The 20,069-nt window shown below is 40.1% G+C and overlaps 1 protein-coding gene across 3 annotated transcripts in view; it reads right to left on the minus strand.

Moving 5' to 3' along the window:
- Nucleotides 1–11,061: 11,061 nt before the first annotated feature.
- The window catches only part of PTPN3 (protein tyrosine phosphatase non-receptor type 3), a 723,876-nt gene continuing 714,868 nt past the window's right edge, over nt 11,062–20,069 (minus strand). For all 3 annotated transcript variants that reach the window (XM_029589859.1, XM_029589860.1, XM_029589862.1), the window contains 2 exons: nt 19,368–19,503; nt 11,062–11,986 (listed from right to left, as the gene is read on the minus strand). In XM_029589859.1, coding sequence (XP_029445719.1) covers nt 11,909–11,986; nt 19,368–19,503 — 214 coding nt within the window. In that variant the 3' untranslated portion in view covers nt 11,062–11,908. The remainder of the gene's footprint in view (nt 11,987–19,367; nt 19,504–20,069) is intronic.

Here is a 20,069-nt window from a genome sequence, read left to right on the forward strand (position 1 = left end):
ATGAGAAATTAAAAAATATGATCCTCTGTGGTTTTTCCCACTTCAGTATCATTGTGACACTTAAATCTACTGCTTGGTGTTTAAAAATGAAGGTATAATGTAATGGCTTAATTTAAACAAAAAAAAAATTCAGGATGCGCATTTCAAATGCACACTTTACATGCAAAATAGCAAGGGGTGAAATTGCCCTTAAGTGGGATAGAATAGATGCATGCCCATTGCGATTCTGGGTGCCTCATGCATTTCAGCATCAGAACGCACAATTTTTCCCCCAAGTGTGTCCTTTTTAATCCTAATTTTAATACTGCATCAATAGCCCAGGCATGTGGCTATGTGCACGTTAGGAAAGTGGGCACTCAATACGAGTGTCCATTTTAATGTGTGTCTTATTGCAATGGCCCCAGAATGGGAGAAAAGCCAAATGGGTAAATGTTTAATCACCGGCACACAAATCCCGGCAGATACGTGTGTGGCTGGGCTGTGTGCACACCGAGCACATTTTAGAAATGTCCCAGCCATACATATAATCTGCCGGCATGCACAGAAGTGCCGGCAGAGCCAAAAGGAGGGGGGGGGGCAGGGGCGGGGTCTGGGCAGGCTGGAGGGGCCAGCTGGGACAGCATTATTAGATGCTGTCCCAGGGAAGCACTCGCAGGCAGATGGCCGGCGCGTGGAACTTACTTTAGCTCTGAAGAGGAGGTAAGTATTGCAACAAAAAATAAAAAGGAAAGATAGGGTAGGTTTAGGGGTCGGGGAAGAGAGGGGAAAAGGGAGGCAGAATAGGTAGGATGATAGGGACATTCCTTCTCAGTCCGCTCCTTAATTGGAGTGGACTGGGAGGGAAATGGGAACGAGCCGATCACGTTGCTGTGCGTATTTTTTTTTAAATCATCCCCCCCTGCATGCGAGAGTTGCGACCCATGCGTGCCAATACAAAATTGGGTGCGCATGTGTGCGAGAGTATCGTGTTTTATAACATACATGCAGCAACGCGCGCATGTTATAAAATTGGCACATCCATGTGCACGCACCGGGAACCACACGCACGCCTTTTAAAATCTAGCTTTTAGTGAATCAGGCAGCTAGTTTGGGAACAAACTTACGGGCCGATACAGTAAAGTCTGCGGGAGAGCGGGCGAATGCCTAGGCCACTCTCCTGTGCACGCGATTCGCTATGCAAATTAGACCCGGTGGTAAAAACAGGCAAAAGGAGGCACTAGGGACACTAGTGAGTCCCTAGCGCTTCCTTTTGGACCGGAGCGGCGGCTGTCAGTGGGTTTGACAGCCGACGCTCAATTTTGCTGGCGTTGGTTCTCGAGCCCGCTGAAGCCATGGGTTCGGAAACCAGACGCTGGCAAAATTGAGTGTCCGGTTTTCAACCGCAAGCCGTGGGCCAACTTCAAAATTTTTTTTTTTTTTTTTTTTTTTTTTACTTTTGGTAACTTTCGGGACCTCCGAATTAATATCGCCATGATATTAAGTTGGAGGGTGCACAGAAAAGCAGTTCTTATTGATTTTCTGTGCACTTTCCCGGTGCCCGAAGAAATTAGCGCCTACCTGCTTGGCTGCATATTTTGTTTTCTGAATTGCGCGGGAATACCTAAATAGGGCCATCAACATGCATTTGCAAGTTGCGGGCGCAATTAGGTTCGGGGGGTTGGACACACGTTTTCGGCCCCTTCCTCAATAAGGGGTAATGCTAGCATGTCAAAAACGCGCAGCCAATAGAGGGTTAACAGGGCGCTCCATCGGAGCACACTGTACTGTATCGGCTGATTAGATTGTAAGCCCTCTGGGGATAGGGAAATACCTACAGTACCTGAATGTAAACCGATGTGATATTTCAGATCGAATGTCGGTTAGGGGTGTGCATTCGGATTGACCGCATTAGTAAAACGCAACTCATATTTTTTTTTTACTTAAAAAATTGATTCGACATAAACGATCGGATTTCCCACATATCGAACATAGATATGTTCGATATGTTGGAAATCGCGATTGTTGAGCCAAAATAAAAATATAAACCCCCTCACCCTCCTTAATCCCCCCCCCCCGACTTACCACAACTCCCTGGTGATGGAGCGAGGAGTGAGGACGCCATTTCTGCAATCCTTGGCGAGAAGCATGTGACATCGGCGGCACGTCGAGTGACGCCGGCGTCACGTGATTCCCGGCTCGTTCGCGCCGGACGGCTCGTTCGGCCCAAAAAGAACTTTTGGCCAGCTTGGGGGGGCCTCCTGACCCCCCCAAGCTGGCCAAAAGTTCTTTTTGGGCCGAACGAGCCGTCCGGCGCAAACTCGCCGGGAATCACGTGGCGCCGCGTCACTCAGACGCGACGTCACGTGATTCCCGGCAAGTTCGCGCCGGACGGCTCGTTCGGCCCAAAAAGAACTTTTGGCCAGCTTGGGGGGGCCTCCTGACCCCCCCAAGCTGGCCAAAAGTTCTTTTTGGGCCGAACGAGCCGTCCGGCGCAAACTCGCCGGGAATCACGTGGCGCCGCGTCACTCAGACGCGACGTCACGTGATTCCCGGCAAGTTCGCGCCGGACGGCTCGTTCGGCCCAAAAAGAACTTTTGGCCAGCTTGAGGGGGTCAGGAGGCCCCCCCAAGCTGGCCAAAAGTTCTTTTTGGGCCGAACGAGCCGTCCGGCGCGAACTTGCCGGGAATCACGTGACGTCGGCGTCACGTGATTCCCGGCTCGTTCGCGCCGGAAGGCTCGTTCGGCCCAAAAAGAACTTTTGGCCAGCTTGGGGGGGTCAGGAGGCCCCCCCAAGCTGGCCAAAAGTTCTTTTTGGGCCGAACGAGCCGTCCGGCGCGAACGAGCCGGGAATCACGTGACGCCGCGTCACTCGACGTGCCACCGACGTCACATGCTTCTCGCCAAGGATTGCAGAAATGACGTCCTCACTCCTCGCTCGATCACCAGGGAGTTGTGGTAAGTCTGGGGGGGGGATTAAGGAGGGTGAGGGGGTTTAAATTTTTTTTTTGCACATATGTACATATACCCAACTCATTGGATTTTTTTTATGTCCATATTGGCCGCAAGTGGGACCCCCTTTCGGACATAAAAAATATGAACATAAAATTTTGCTCTGCACATCCCTAATGTCGGTATATAAAAAAATAATAAATTAAATAAATAAATAAACTAACTCGTAGCCTAATCAATAGTTCTGAATGTGAGGTCATTAAGATATAGTGCTGATTTTCTGCTAGATCACTGACCTGGAACCTCTTTGAACCTGCTTCTTTTTTCCCATTGAAGCTGGAGTGGAAGACAGAGGCCATCTCTGGTGCCGACCTGGTTTTTTTTCTTTTTCTTTTTTTTTTTTTTTTTTTTTTAGAGAAAATTCCACTGCTAAGATCTGAAGGCTACAAATCCTCATCACTGATGGAACGTGTTTAGGGTTCTCCATTGTAGACTGCTCATTTAAAGCATAGCTCATGTAGATCTAAATCAATAAAAACTAAACGGGTTATTTAAGCATCTCCATGTCTTTATTTTCTGTGAATGTCCTTGAATAATTTGGTGATCATGTAACTAAAACAAATTCTTTATTTCACCAACAGCCTTCAACCATACAAAGGAAGACCATAGCAACTCATTTCAACAAATGTCCATAACCCAAGGAAATTATATAGAACATTATTCGACCAATATTTAATCCTATAAAAATAATACAAAAGAAATGTTACATTCAATTTAGGAAATATGTTTTACAATAAATTAAGCTCTGAAATATTAACATCAATTTACATGCTGATGATTTAGAAGACAAGCTTGTTGAAGACAGAATTAACCTTTTCTCTATCATGTTAGCTGACATGTTCACTTTTGCACTTGCAACTAAGATCTAACAGAAGGAAAACTATACAATGGCATAAAAATGTACAGCTATTATGAAAGAAACAAAACAGCAAATTCTAGTATTAGAGTATGCATGGTTTGTGTGCTTCAAAGACAATGCCCCCCCCTCCCCCACCACTATTTGGATTATTTGTGAAAATATAATTTACAGCAAAAAATTAGTCAACAATCCCCTGTTTTAGCATTTCCAGCCCCCTAGTGCATACTGAGTATAGAACTTGTAAGAACTGAAGCAAAGTCCTGCAATTCTACATCATTAAGAATACTCTGATTATGTTTTAAAGCTTTGGTAAAACAATCTCTGCATTTGCCTTTTGTTATTTTCATAATCATTCCATAAAAAAAGAGTGATGATGCACATTATATCAGAACACAACAAAATAAAATTGGCTACTACTTTTTGTACAGAAATCTAGAACATCTGCATTTTAATACAAAATGTTCAACTTGCAAAGTCTAGCTTTATTTGATATTTATATTTGACAGTGTTTACTTACAACCTATACTTACAAGTAACTCAATTTATTTTGGAAAAATAAAAGGAAGAACAAAGCCTCTGGCAATCAGTCACAGAACATAAGTAAGCTTTGCATCAGATAGAAGACGCTGTGCATGTAGAAGGGAGCCTGGTGTGAACATGACTGTCATCTGAGTCAGCTATTATTTCATGAGTCAGTCTAGAATCTGCTAAATTTACAGAGGCTGATTACATTTTTTTTTTTGTTTTACAGGTTGAGGATTCAATCTACTTTCTTAATTCAAAGAAAGCAAACTCCCTTTCCCTCATTTTTTTTTTTTATAAATCAGATTTTTATTTTTAGGGTTCTTTTATTTTTCTGCACTTTGGTCTGCTATGAGTGAATAAAAAAAAAACCTGAAAAATTAAGATAAAATGTCTTTGTACTTTCAGGTTGTGCCTGTGTTACACTTGTCTGTAGTTAGTAGGCCAATTAATGATACTGTTGACAAGGGAGGGGGAAAAAGTCTACACTTGTTACTCTTCTCCTTGGTAAGCCACCAACCACAAATATTTTTATACTGCAAATAGTTCTCCATTTGGTTCTCTTTTTTTTTTTTTTTACCTCAAGAAGAATCAGCCACTGGGGATAGCCAGTTTAATTACCATTATTGAAATTATATCTTGTGACTGCAGGTCTGTTAAAGCCTTCTGTTACAGAAGCTTTTGTATCCATTTTTTCCCCTTGAACAAGAACTATCAATTAATTACTAAGCTTAATCTAATGAAACTAAAAACAATTGTTAGCAGTTCAGTGATTAAAGTATTTGGATGAAGCAACCAGTACAACTAGATGGTGCATAAGAAAAAAGAAAAAAATGAAACCATGTACACTAAAAATAAATTAATCTTATTTTTTTCTAGCTTTAGATGTTATTTCAACCAAAATGTTTGCTTTCTTGTTTCTTGGAGCCTTGTTTGCTAAATTACATTTTGTACCTCTGTCAAAAATTCCTCTGCTAAAAGCTTCCATACCCCTAAATGTCTTATTAAATTTATAAGATATGAACAACGATAGATGTAGGCTTGCACACATAATGCAATCAACTAAACATTGCACTGACGTCAGTTTCTGTCTAAGAGGAAGAAAGAGGAACAGGAAATATGAGTGTTTTATGAATGTAGAGACAATAAAAGCTTTCACCAATTTATATTGATTCTACTTCAACTGAATCAACTCAGATTTCACCAGAGATGCACAAATATCTCTTATACTTAATTTTTTGGCACTTGGCACATTATGATGACTTCTCCCTCTCCCAACCCCTCAAAACAAACCACTAATTTTGTTTTTCTTTTCAAGCAATAGATACCTCAGACTTTTAGGTTCAAAGCCATAAATATATTTACAGTTCATTAGCAATAATTTCTTGGGAAAAAAAATATGAAACTCCAAAACAAAAATTTAAAAAGTTTGCAGTTTTTGCATAGTTAATTGCAGATTAGATAATCCCATTTACAATTCATTGTATTGCTAAACATTAAGGTGCCTTTTAATTGAAACTATCAACATGCAAGTTACTGTAATGTACAAGAACATAGTATTTAGCCAAAACACCCATCTAAGAGCCAGATGTGCTAAAGTTTATTTATTTTTATCATAAAGAGCATTGAAAAATTTTAATCCATTTGACCCTAGACAAACTTTTGCCAATAATGTACTTTAGTCATCCTATTTCATCCTTTTCTCTTTGTGATCACATAGCTCAAGGTAGTGCTTTATAAAAGGATTCTCAGGTGCTTGGCACCATCGTCAAGAACATGGTGGAAAATGAGTGCTGGTGTTACCCGTACCTAAAGTAAAGTAACTCTCTGTAGAGGTGGTGTAGTTCATAGGTGTATACAGCAGGGGGGCTGTGGCTCCTATAGACTGTCCGACAATAATAAAGTTGAGTCTCTAGGAGGGTGGAAAATGGATGGGTGAAATCGCTGACTGGAAAACCTGGTTCTTTGTGAGCAGTAATAGCACCAATTGTCAAGGCGTCAACCATTAATTTTGAGTAGGACAGTATTTCACTCTTTTTCTACATATCTGCAGGTAATAATGAAAAAACTTATTACAGCATTTATATAGCTCATAAAGATCCTACCACTGAATATGGTTTCATTTATTGTTAAAATCATCATAGTCAGTTTCAGGGGAAATGGACTATGATTCTTTCTTTATTTATATTTAGCTCATGCCTTTTCATTGTCAGCTTAAGGCGAGTTACCTGCAGTACCTGAATGCATTTCCCTGTCTCCAGAGGGCTTATACTCTAAGGGCCTTATTTACTATGCTTTTTCCCTCACAGACAGAATGGGAAAAAAAAAGGTTTAATAAATGAGGCCCTGTTTGTACCTGAGGTAATGAAGGGTAAAATGACTTGCCCAAAGTCACAATAAGATAAGGAGCCAAAAACCTTTTAGCTTATTTTATACAATACAGTGAGACAGGTACAGATTAAGAGCTCACTGTGGCACATCAGGTCGGGTTTTGCTGATTTCATTCACAACAATTTGAGTTGCAGATGTTAATCTGGCATATATACTGTGTAAAGAAGAATACTCTGCTGCAACTGTGGAATTCTGGCACTTGCTTAGCTTAAGCTAGAAATAGATGGGTCTCCTCTTGGGCAGTAGAGCATAACTGGTTCTGTTTGATCAAGCACACTGACAAATTATGTACAGGCAGGACTTACACAGGCAAGAATACACTGGTCATATACACATCTGATTCCCAACATGATCATCCGTTCTTACACAATACATTTTTTAAAAGCAAAAACAAAAAACAGTTGTTGGCTTCTTTATAATTAGTCCCACCTATCACAACACCCCCACAAAAGATTACAAAGTCATATTTCTGTAGCTTGCAGCTTAGAACAGTGTATCTTTTTTGATACATACCTTCAGAAGCTGCATATTATCAACTAAAACTGTTTTACCACTCATTTTAACAGCTTTTTTCTAACAGAACATAAAAGGGAATAACATCTTTTATTATCCCAGGTAGGATAAGAATTGTGCATAGACCATAAAGAATTATATGTCTAAACCAAGGTGGTTTGATGCTTTCGCAGGCATATCTCCCTATCCTATTAAGTGGCTTTTCTCAGTCTTGCTTACTTCTAAACCCTGCTAGGAGTCCATCTCAAGTGTCATCTACTATAACCCAGCTGTGCCACACCTGCATTTTTAGAGGTGGCATTTCCTCTAAGAGAGAGATGCTTCCAATGGAACTGATCTAGGGACGAGAGTTAATGAAGCATTAAAGGCCCGACTTACTAAGCTTCCCCCCCCCCCCCCCATAGACACAGAATGGGAAAACAAGCCTTAGTAAATGAGACCTCAAGTACTGGAGCCTCACTTGAAGAGGATCATTGCCTCACTGCCTTCCTTTATTCACATTGCCCCCTGAGAAGTGCCCAGACAGGCTTTTATTGTATTTTAGAGAGAGAAAGAGACTTTATAAGGCTCTCATATAAGTTAACTATTCATACCACTGTAAGAGGGGCAACTAGTAACTCAGGGTGAGGTTTTGGTGGGAAGTTTTACATGCACAGTTAAAGGTACGAACAGCACAGTTACCATCAGTAAAGATTTTCTGTGATTTGGAGTGATAAAAGGTATAAAAAGATGAGATGTGTACAATGTACTCTCGACCTAGCATGTACAAATCTCATCTTTTTATACCTTTCATCATTCTAAATCACAGAAAATCTTTACTGATGATAACTGTGCTGTTCGTACTTCTGATTGTGCATGTAAAACTGCGCCCCCAAAACCTAGCTCACCACTAAAACCTCACCCCGAGTTCAGAATGTCTTCCTTTTACAGTGGTATAAAATGTTGACTAATATGTGTACCTCCTCAGAGGCTCTCTCTCTCTCCTTCTCCCTGCCCGAATCGCAAATCATGTTTCGGCCATAATGCACAGCATAACGCCCAGAAAAAAGGTGCAGATATTTCCGGCGTTAAATCCCTCGATACGCTATCGCACGCAACGTTAAGCACCCCTCATTTTCATAAACTCCACCCAAACTACTCCCATTTGACTAATTTTTAAAATTTGCATACACATCTCGCGATGCATTATTTAGTGTATTAGTTATGGCGTTATCGCGGGCATTAGGTCCCTAGCGCGATTTGAAAAATGACCTTTAGTCAAGTAAATTGACCTGTCTGAAAAGTATGCACAGGCTTCACAACTTGTTTAGTCTTAGCCGCAATTAAAATGTTCAGGTCGGAGAAAAAAGCAACATGTGTACTTGGCATTTTCATAGTAACATATTAATGATGGCAGAAAAAGACCAAATGGTCAATCTGCTCAGCAAGCTTCTTAGGGAGATAACCCCCTTGTTACTGTTGGTAATAACTGCTGCTCCATGCAGGTTACACCAAGCCTTATGTTAAGGGTAGTAAAACCAAGCAACTGTCAAACCCACAACAAAATTACTGCTAGAAACATTTTTACAGAGTGAGCAGCCTTCCTCACAATACTTGAACGTGCTTTGCTTTTGGCCATAGAAGCAGTCCTGCGCTCTTTTCCCTAATGTCTTTGTATCAATACCTGAGGGGCGGATTTTAAAACCCCTGCGCGCGTAAATCCGGCGTATCTTATAAAATCTGGTGTACTTTTGTTCGCGCCACCGGCGCGAACAAAAGTACCGGCACGCGTATTGTTTTAAAATCCGCCCCTTAGACCGTAAAAGAGTCCATCTTTGGTTGTCTGAATCCAATTCCCCCTTTCTCCCCCAAGAGGAGAGCAATGCTGCAGTTGCGTCAAAATCATACGCGCTAATTTTCAAAAGTACATACACTTTTTTATCTCATGCCCCCTCCCACCATCCACACAAGCAGCAAGCACAAAGCAGCATGCAGACACGTAACGTTCTTACTTATTACTTGTTTTCAGAGGGAAACCATGTGAGTGGTTTCCCTTTGAAAATTAGCTACAGAGTGTGGAAAAAGCAGCTGTATATTTTACAGCTATGCAGGCTACTCACAATTGGCCCGCCCACCCTGTATTAATGGTACGAAAGGACCGCCAGTTGTTAATTGTCTGAATTCTTAACAGCTATTATTTCAGGATTAGACTGTTTTGAGTAGAACAGAGAACTTGGTAGAATAAGGGTTACTTTCATCTAAGTGCAATTTCAAGTGATAGCAAGAATCTTATTTAAACCAAAAAAGAATACATGTCATTTCCCCTCTACCCAGTACATATGACTGAAACATATATATATATATACATATATATATATATATATATACATACATATACATATATATATATATATATATATATATATATATATATCTCCTTAAACAATAGTCTATCCAGATATATATATAATCACCCTTCTCCTTATATAAACTTAAGATCTTAACTTTGGAAATAATTATAAAACTGCAAGACCAAACCAGACTGCAAAAATAAACTGTTGCATAGTTGATGACATCATCATTTGAATTCAGTGGAGAAATCCTTTCCCCTCCCCAGTGGTGCTCTCAGCTATGAAGTAGCTTGTCCTGATAAATTTAGCTTTGAGCATTAGCCTGGTTATTCAACTTGGACAGCAAGTGAAGGATTTATTCTACAGTGCACTCAAAGATGCATGCACATTTCTCCTTTCAAAACCACTACCCCACCCCCGCCACCAATTAGCTGTAGCTTTATGAAGATGGCAGTGGGTCTTGGAACTCCCTACATTACAGTCCCCGGATAATCTAAGTACCATTAAACTCTCTGCTTTTCAGAGCCCAGCTGGGAATGAAACACTTATAGAGGGCTCAGTCTCCACAGTACTGAGGTTCAAAGAATACTATATAGCAGCCCACATCCAGATCTGCGATACACAGAAGACCCCTGTGCGTTACCTCAGAAACCTCAAACCCTGACAAATATAACAAGACACTGAAATCATCCTGTGTACCCGGGAAACAAACATACATTAAAAAAAACCAAACAAAAAAACCCCACACCGTCCAATCCATGAAGACCGTACACTTTTATAATACATGGACTACATTCATCTCTAATTTTTAATCAAATAAAAACACCAGCATCCTTCTTTCAAAGCCATCCTGCAGCTTATGATCAGTCAGAATTATTTTCTCTTAATAGTTTTTCATACATATAAATATTTGGCCAATATCTGCTGTATATATCTTTAGAGCCCTTGGTTTGCCTTAACCAGTCTTGTTCTATACCATAAGATTTTCTTTAAAGAAATTAACACTAGTAATGTACAGAATCACCTAGCATACAAGCAAAAAGAAGGAATATTCTGAATAAATTAATGCAATAAAATCACGGTAGGATTGTTTAGATATCCTCATTTTTGAAATGAAATTGACACCACTTTGCTTTAGAATGTATATTCTCCTTAGCACACAACCTCTGTTTTACAGTGTACAAGTAAACTTGTTCAAATAAGGTTGCATATATTAGCTTAGGTAATAGATTTTATAAAAAAAAAAAAAAAAGGTACTGCCACAGGCCAGTCTGCATACATCAAGGTGAAACGTCAGGGCAAGCATGCGCAAGAGATTCATCACAGCATCTCAGATCAGATAGAGCATGACAGCAGAGCACTCTGCATTTAAAAGATATCAATGCATAACCAATGAGAAAACAGAATGCAAAAAAAAAACAAAACAAAACCCCAAAACATTGTTTTACATCAGTGGAGGATGGAGATAATATATAATGATTTAAAAAAAAATACGTCATGTTGGAACAATCAGGTGGGGGGGAGACAGAGAGGATGACAAAGTACACCAGAAGCATTCTACTTTTGGTTGCTGCAGCTCCTTTCTCAGTGGTCAGAGGCAGCATGAGCTCGCATTTACATTTGACTTATCGAGTGTGCATTACAACAGCTGACATTTATTACTCGATTTAGAGTGGTGGTGGTGAAGGGTTTCTCCTTAAGGGCTCTAACTTAAAAGAGGTTTCTATGGCCTTAGCCCTTGGCATTCTACCCTTGTAGAGAATTTGAAAACCTTCCATAAAAACTGTTAGTATGAGTTCTGTTCATTTACAAAATAAAAAAAACTACCAATGTTCTCCCTCATATTTTGAACTATTAAACACTGGGGCTACAGTGTTTTCTTGGACAAAAGGTGTTTTTAAGGCAATACAAAGCTAAATGATATGCATTAGTGTTGCAATGATTATTTTTTTGGGATGTGTGTTTGTGTGGACATAAACAGTGTACAAACTGGGTTATACACAGCTACATATACATATATACACAGTTTTATATATATATATATATATATATATATATATATTCTATATACAAGATTTAGTAATCTTCCACAGCATAATTAAAGTGCCACAGTTCATAGGTGCTTATCCGTTTTCCCATAGTGCTCTTAAGGAACTCGCCAGGTCCATAATAGAAATGATACACGAGTCCCTGGATTTAAAACCAGTGTTTTCCATTTGTTTGTAAAGGAAGCACGGTTGCCATGTTAGTCCAGTAGGATACATAGAAATAAAAGGAAGAAGTAATGAATTGCTCCACAGCTGCACTAACTGGAATCCAGGGGTTGAACTAAGCCTTCTTTGTAAACCCGGAGAATAGCTTCACACACAAATTTGTATTGGCTCTGTAAAAGGAAAGAGAAAACCATTATTAGTAGCGGTCACTCCAATCTAATCTTCATTTTATAGTTATTAAAACTATTAAAGTCACCAAATATGGCAAAACAAATTAACCTCGTGCCTTCTAGCCATTTGCATTTTTCTTTGTGTGCTAACCAAGGCAAGGCAGCACTGGTTCATAAGACTGAAGGACCACTTCTTGAGAGGCAGAAGTATTACGACGTGAGTAAAAAACGTGTGCTGGACTTTAGCACACATTTTCTTTACTCATGCACTACAAAAAAGTGAACTCCAATGCAATAATCTAATGGCATACTAATGCATCAGGAATTTACAAAAAAGAACAAAAAAAATCCCAAAAGCAAAACAAAACCATGCTAACCCAAAAATGTGCACATAAAAATAACGCTTAGCACACAAAAACAGAAAAAAGGTAATGAACACAAACCATGTTTTTTGTGCATAAATCCCAAGTACAGGACGCCCACAACATGAACTCCAGGTTTAGGCTCAGACTAAAATTAGCCCTAGAATCTCTACTCTACCTCTGACCAGGAATTAAATTTCTAGTGTTAAGAAAACATGAGTTAAGCCTATGCACCTCTCTGCATTGCAGGTGCCTTAGCAAGGCACATGGGATTTGCATGAAGCAGCATTAATTTATGTGCACATTTTTGTGCACTAAACTCCTTGTTAAGTTGGGTATACAAACATTTGTATATAACTGTGCATTTCCACGTCTACACTGCCAAGCGCATGGCCTATGAATTTGTTAGTTTACTCCCAGTTTGAAAGACCATTTTTTTTTTTTTTTATCAGTATTCAAGAGAAAACATTTCCTGCCCTGACAAACGTCAGGAAAAAGGAGATATGTCTTTAAAAGTGGAAGTATATACAAAATATCAACTAGCAGGCTGAAAATGGAGCACCACTATTTTTAATCTCCCATGATTCACTCTTACCACTGATGCTCTATGACATTCCTTAGTATGTTAAAATATGAGCCATCAAATAAATAATCTCAAGCCCAATAGATAAATAATTACCGTCACTGGTTTCCAATAATTTTGCAGCAAAAGCCACAAAATCTGACCCTTGCCTTAGGATTGGCTGTAGCTTGCACAATTGTGAGAAACCAGGAAACTAGGGGCCCCGAAGTCAGGAGGAGGGGCTGGGTTGCAGGACATGTGGAAACAAGGGAGCAAGCAAGTACAGGATCTGTCCCTCCTTTTTTTTTTTTACTAACCCAGTGACCTCAATTCCTTTCCATTTCCTTTTCAATTCATGTATCACCCTTCTGCAAAAAAAAACCTAAGGTGGTTTATAGCATTAAATTACAACAGCATATTCATCAAAATAAAATAGAATATCATAAATACATAAGATTTGGCATACTGGGTCAAATAAAAGAACCATCAAGCCCAGTACCCTGTTTCCTACCGTGGCCAGTCCAGGTCAGAAGTACCAGGCAGGGTCCCAAAGGGTAGACTGATTCCATGCTGCTTATCCCAGGGATAAGTTATGGATTTCTGCAACTCCACCTTAATAATGGTTTATGAACTTTTCCTCCAGGAACTTGTCCAAACCTTTTTTTAAACCCAGTCACATAGCTTTCACAATAATCTTCTGCCAATTAATTCCAGAGTTTAATTATGTATTGAGTATAAAAATATTTTCTCTTATTTGTTTTAAATATATCACTTAGCAAATTCATTGTGTATCCCCTAGTTTTTATACTTTTTGAAAGAGTAAACAACCAATTCACGTTTACCTGTTACATTCCAGTCATTATTTTAAAGGCCTCTATCATATATCTCCCCCTCAGTCCTCCAAACTGAAGAGTCCTAACCTTTTTAGCCTTTCTTGACAGGGGAATTGTTCCATCCCCTTTATAATTTTGGTTGCCCTTCTCTGTACCTTTTCTAATTCTGCTGTATCATTTTTGAGATGTGGTGACAAGAACTGCACACAATACTCAAGATGTGGTTGCACCATAGAGCAAAACAAAGATCAAAGCAAATAATTCATTTAATCTCTCTTCTAGGACCTTGCCTTCCCCTTAATGACCGTTTACTCCTCAATTATGCAACAGTCCAATTGACTCCCTCGTAGGATTTTTACTTCAAATGTATTTGAAAAAGATTTTCTTATAAGCTGTTGCTTGCATAACAAGCTTCTTTTCAATTTCTTTCTTTGCCTTCCTTATCAATGCTTTGCATCTAACTTGTCAGTGTTTATGCTGTTTCCTGTCTTCTTCATTTGGATCCCTTTTCTATTTTTTGAATGATTTTCTATTGGCTAAAACATCTTCTTTCTCCACAACTTTTAACCATGCTGGCTGTCATTTGACCTTCCTTCTAGGTTTGGTTTTGTTTTTTTTAACGTGTGCAATATATTTGCTCTGGGCTTCCAAGATGATATTTTTAAACAATGTTTATGCCTGATGTAAACTCTTGACCTTTTCAGCTGCTCCTTTCATTTTTTTTTCCTAACCATTTTTCTCATTTTCTCATAATCTCCCTTTTGAATGTTAAATGCTACTGTAGTAGATTTCCTTAGTGTCCTCCCTCCAGTTAAGTAAAATTTGATCATGTTATGATCACTATTGCCAAGTAGCCCTATATATCTACCTCTTCATTCAGTCTTATGCATTCTAACTCTGCACTCTTATTTTTTTAGACTACTAGCATTTGTATACAGACATTCCAAAGTATGCATTTTATTTGTATTAGCAACACTACTTATTAGTTGACATGGGTAATTTGTAATCTTTCTGCTCTATCCGCTCATTACTTACTGCAACCTCTCTATCAGAATGCCCTAATTTCCCTGTTTTGTTAATATCCTTCAAAGATACATCATTCTTAACTATGCACTTACGAGCAACTGTCAGCTTTGCTCCATCATCTAGTTTAAAAGCTGCTCTATCTCATTTTTAAAGGTTAGTGCCAGCAGCTTGATTCCACTCTGGTTAAGGGGATGCCCATCTTGCTGGAATAGGCTACCCTTTCCTCAGAATGTTCCCCAGTTCCTAACAAATCTAAAACCCTCTTCCACGAACCATCATCTTATCCATGCATTGAGAATCTGGAGCTCAGCCTTCCTCTGGGGTCCTGCACATGGAACAGGGAGCATTTCTGAGAATGCTACCCTGGAGGGTTCTAGATTTCACTTTCCGACCTAAATGTAGCCTCCAGAACCTCCCTCCTATACTTTCCTATGTCATTGGTACATACATTAACCATGACAGTTAGCTTTTTCCTAGCACCCTCTATGACCTTACCTAGGTGATGAGTGAGATCCACTATCTTCACACCAGGCAGACAAGTTACCAAGAGATTCTCACGCCTACCAGCCATCCAGCTACCTACATTTCTAATAATCGAATCACCCACAATAACGGCCATCCTAACTCTTCCCTCCTGGAGATGCATCCTCGGTGTGAGATAAGGCATCACCTGGAGGGAAGGTCCTAGCTACAGCATCATTTCCAACCACACCAAGGTGATGGTCTCCTGCTAGGTGACCTTGTTTCTCCAAAGTAGCACAATTGCTACTTGACTGGAGTTGGGACCCACTCTATGCCTCTGAAGGTCTCCTTTTACTTCTGTCCCCCTCAGTTGCTCCCGGTGTACCACACTAGTCTCCAGATATTGGACTTGTTCTCCGACAGCCAGAAACTCTTTGTACAGGTATATACATACAACATCTCACCAAAAGGCAGATAATCATATATGTGGTGCAAAAGACTGTTTAGCCCCCAACTTGCTGCTGGGACTTCTGTCTGTATCTTTATTTTATTAAATTGCTAAAGTTTTAAAGCTGATTTTGGAATAGGTAAATCTCTCAATGTAAGGGATTTTAAATTGTTTGATGTATTTTAAATCTGAGGTTTTTAAACTGATAACTAGATAACTTATTAATTTGTGAATAGCCAGCAATGAGACTAAAATTAGTCAACAACTAAATTCAGGGTTAATTGTATGTTTTGCAAAATCACTATTGACTCCTATTTTCAAGGTTTTCCTCCTAGCTGGAGGGGGAACTATTTATTTAACAGAAAAATAGCCTGGGGTGAGTGAGAGATGCAGAGTGGGAGTGGGTGGGAGGATACCAAATTAGTGGCTAGCTGCCCAGGAACCAGTACTCTCACCTTTTCATAGCAAGTGACCTTTTCAAACTCACAATGTTAATACCTATAAGCAAACACTAATTTCTACAAGCTCACAAAATAACCCAAAGTCCTATTTCTAAACATACACAATTCCTAAGAGTGGCAAACTACTAGCATTAAAAACTAACACACAACGCACACAGCCAGTAAATAGTTTAACCTTTTAAGATTTTATTTATTTATTTATTTATTAGATTTTAGGCATCTTTTCCCAGAAAATCCAACTTACCACCAGCAGATAAAGGTTCTGCAGTCAGCATTCCTTCTGGATTGCGGTTTTACTCTGTTTTTGCTTTCCCTCCCCTCTGAGCCTCCTGCTGCCTGGGCCAGACTCATGCAGGGTACAGTAGGTAATGTACGGTGTCCCCCAGTCATTCAAATCACAAATCTGCTCAAGGCAGTGGGAGGACTGGCAGGGAGAAGGTGCGTGTGGGTGGGAGAAGCAGGGGAAAAGATAGGAAGAATGAGAGGTTGGGTGATGAGACTGCAAGACATGAAAGGCAGGAGGAGGAGAGGGATGAGAGACTGGCAAAAAGACTTGGGGGGAACTGTTTGGGTTAAAATGATGGCCTCAGGAGCAGTGGGATGTGCATTAGCACATTTTCCTGAAAATAAGGCATCCTGTGAATTTTCAGGCAAGCCACGCTATCTATTTGCATTAATTACCTAGTCATGAGTTGAATAGCATGCATTAACTCACTGCCATACCCATGTTGCTGGGGGAGATTACCATGTGGTGTTATCATGCATTTATGCCAGTGAAGCTTAGTAAACGACCCCTTAAATTTATACCTGAGGCAATGAAAGGTGAAGTGACTTGCCCAAGGTTACAAGGAGTGTCAGTGGGATTTAAACCCTGGCTTCCTTGGTTCGCAGCCTGCTGCTCTAACCACTAGGAGGACCTTGTGAGACTGGAAGATTTGATGTCCAAATGGCAGAAGAAATTTAATGTGGACAAGTGCAAAGTGATACATCGCGTGGTTACACGATGCTAGGTTCGCATTAGGAGTTACCACCCAGGAAAGAGATCTAGGTGTCATAGTGCATAATACACTGACATCATTGGCTCAGTATGCTGTGGCGGTCAAAAAAAGCAAACAGAATGTTAGGAATTATTAGGAAGGGAATGGTGAATAAAATGGTGGATGACATAATGCCTCTGTATCGCTCCATGGTCAGACCGCAATTCTGGTCACCACATCTCAAAAAAGATAGCTGCACTGGAGAAATTGCAGAGAAGAGCGACCAAAATGATAAAGGGGATGGAACAGCTTCCCCATGAAGAAAGGCTAAAGAAGTTAGGGTTGTTCAGCTTGGAGTGAAGACGACTGAGGGGGGATATGATAGAGGTCTACAAAATCATTAAAGGACTTGAATGGGTAAATGTGAATCAGTTATTTACTCTTTCAGATAATACAAGGGCTACGGAGCACTTCATGAAGTTAGCAAGTAGCTCATTTAAAACAAATCGGAGAAAATTCTTTCATTCAACACATAATTAAGCTCTGGAATTAATTGACAGTGGATGTGGCTGTGGCAGTTAGTGTAACTGGGTTTAGTAAAGGTTTGGATAAATTCCTAGAGGAAAAATCCATAAACTGCTATTAATCAGTAAGGAATAGTAGTTTGAGAACTATTTAATGTTCTGCCTGGTACTTGTGATTTGGACTGGCCACTGTTGGACACAGGATCCTGGGCTTGAGGGACCCTTGGTCTGACCCAGGGTCCCTCAAGCATATTTTATGTTATGTTCTTAGGCTACTCTACTCCATTGCCACAGAAAATTGGAGTTTGTGTTGTAATTTACATACCAGTGTTCCCAGCTCAGGTCTTCTGCTGCCTGAACCAGTCAGGGCTGGTGATGCACAATGGTGACATCTTGTGGCCAGAGGAGGCAGCGGGCCCAAGAGGAGAAGGAAGCATCTTCCTCCCTAATCAGGGTCCTGGGGGAGGGGGGTGCGGTTTGGAAATGGAGTCAGAGGGCAGGCTATTAGGCAGCAATAGAGCTGCAGGGAGGATGGAGAGGAATACAACAGGAGTGGGAGAGCAAAGGAGCTGGGCTGCATCAGGGAAGAGGAGTGGCAAGTGACAGGGCTGTGGGGAGTGGGAAGGAAGTGGAGGATGAATGTGAGAGGGCTACCCTGGGATGAGTTGGTATGGGAGGTTGTACACTCATCAGGAAGAAATACATTCACCATATAGCCCTGTGTCCTTCCCCCCCCCAATAAACTTTATGGCAGATTAGCGGGAAGTGTACATGGTGAATGTGAATGGCTTAGTGGTTATAGCAACAGGCTGAAAAGCAAAGAAGCCAGAGTTCACATCTCAGTTCTTCCACTGCAACTCCATGTGACCCTAGGCAAGTCACTTGATCTCCTACTGCCTCAGGTACACACACAGATGGCAAGCTCTTTTGGGTAGGAACTTATTATATTTGAATACTCATTTCTATTGTACAGCTCTCTGCATCCAGTAGCCCTATAAAAATGAGCAGGTTTACATTAAGTAACAAGGAGAAATTTTTAAATTCCTACTTATACATACATACTGCTAGAATATTTTAATTTTGAAAAGAAACAGTGAATAACTGAAAACCATCTAGAGCCTTATTTTCTCCTTCTTTTTATGTAAGATGAAGAAAATAAGGTAGATGGCATATGTAAGTTCTGGGTAAAAGTAAGGCAAAAACAAAAAAGGGTTGCTTTCATAGTTTGCTTCCATAGCTTTGAAATGGTGCATCTTCTGCCCAAGGATTTAATTTCCTGCAACTTCAGAACCAGAAAGAATCTATCAAGAAACAGAATAAGCATGAACATTGGCAAACAAGCACAGCTGGACTTCTTCCTAAAAGTATTTTTAGAGTCAGGCAAGAACCCCAGAGTGCTTTCTGAACAAGTATATAAATGCATATATTTTGTGTGGAATGTTTTTTTCTGAAGATACAGGAAACTGGATCTCTAGCTAGAGGAGGCACTACTTCAAAATTATGGAAATAAACTGACAGATTTTTTTGCCCTGGCTTTTGGTTCCCACAGGCCTGATTCAGAATTGCCATTATATCTTCATACACCTACAGAACACACTTACACACTAAGAGCTATCAAACATGAAGGCAATTGTATTTTTTTCTCTGATTGCTCCAGTCGCATATGGATGGATATACAGCCAGGTTTCACCCCTATTTCCCAACACAACCCACTCCTGTTACTCACTGATGTTTGCACCATCATGGCACGCTGGTCTCTCATTTTTCGCACAATGTCCAGTGGATACACAGGTTGCTTTCTTTCAATTAAGCACATGGCTGTTTCCATAGTGACCAGCACACCCGTACGACCTATTCCAGCACTGTAAAACAGAACATATATTACAAAATAAAATACATGAGAACAAATGTAAAAGTGGCAGCAGGCATTATGACATATTCCTAACCACAAAGGAAAAGTTGTTGAAGATGAGACCACACTTTATAATGTGTAAGTCTAGGATCTTGGCTGCAGCCAAGATCCTGTTTCTACGGTGAAGCTGAGGCATTCTATGCAAAAAGAAAAAAAAACAGCTACAGAAAACAAACAGATGAAACACGAGCCTGCCATGACTATCACTCTACAACCCTGACCTTGAAGGCTACAATCAAGCCTGGTTTGCAGTACATTGACAATTATTAATCAGAAATAACTATATACATTAAAGACCCACCTTTTTGAAGCTGCTTTTAAATCTTAGGTCTGACTGTCTGCTTTTAGCCTCATTAACTACCGATAACGTTCTTTTCTTTTTTTTTAACCATTGTCTTGCTTTATGAAATGCCCCAAGTCTCTTATTAGACCGTAAGCTCTATTGGGCAGTAACTGTCTTTTTTGTGTTTGCACAGTGCTGTGAATGTCGTGTAGAGCTTTAGAAATGTTAAGTAG

This window comes from Rhinatrema bivittatum, chromosome 2 (assembly GCF_901001135.1).
Source record: "Rhinatrema bivittatum chromosome 2, aRhiBiv1.1, whole genome shotgun sequence".
NCBI classification, from domain to species: domain Eukaryota; kingdom Metazoa; phylum Chordata; class Amphibia; order Gymnophiona; family Rhinatrematidae; genus Rhinatrema; species Rhinatrema bivittatum.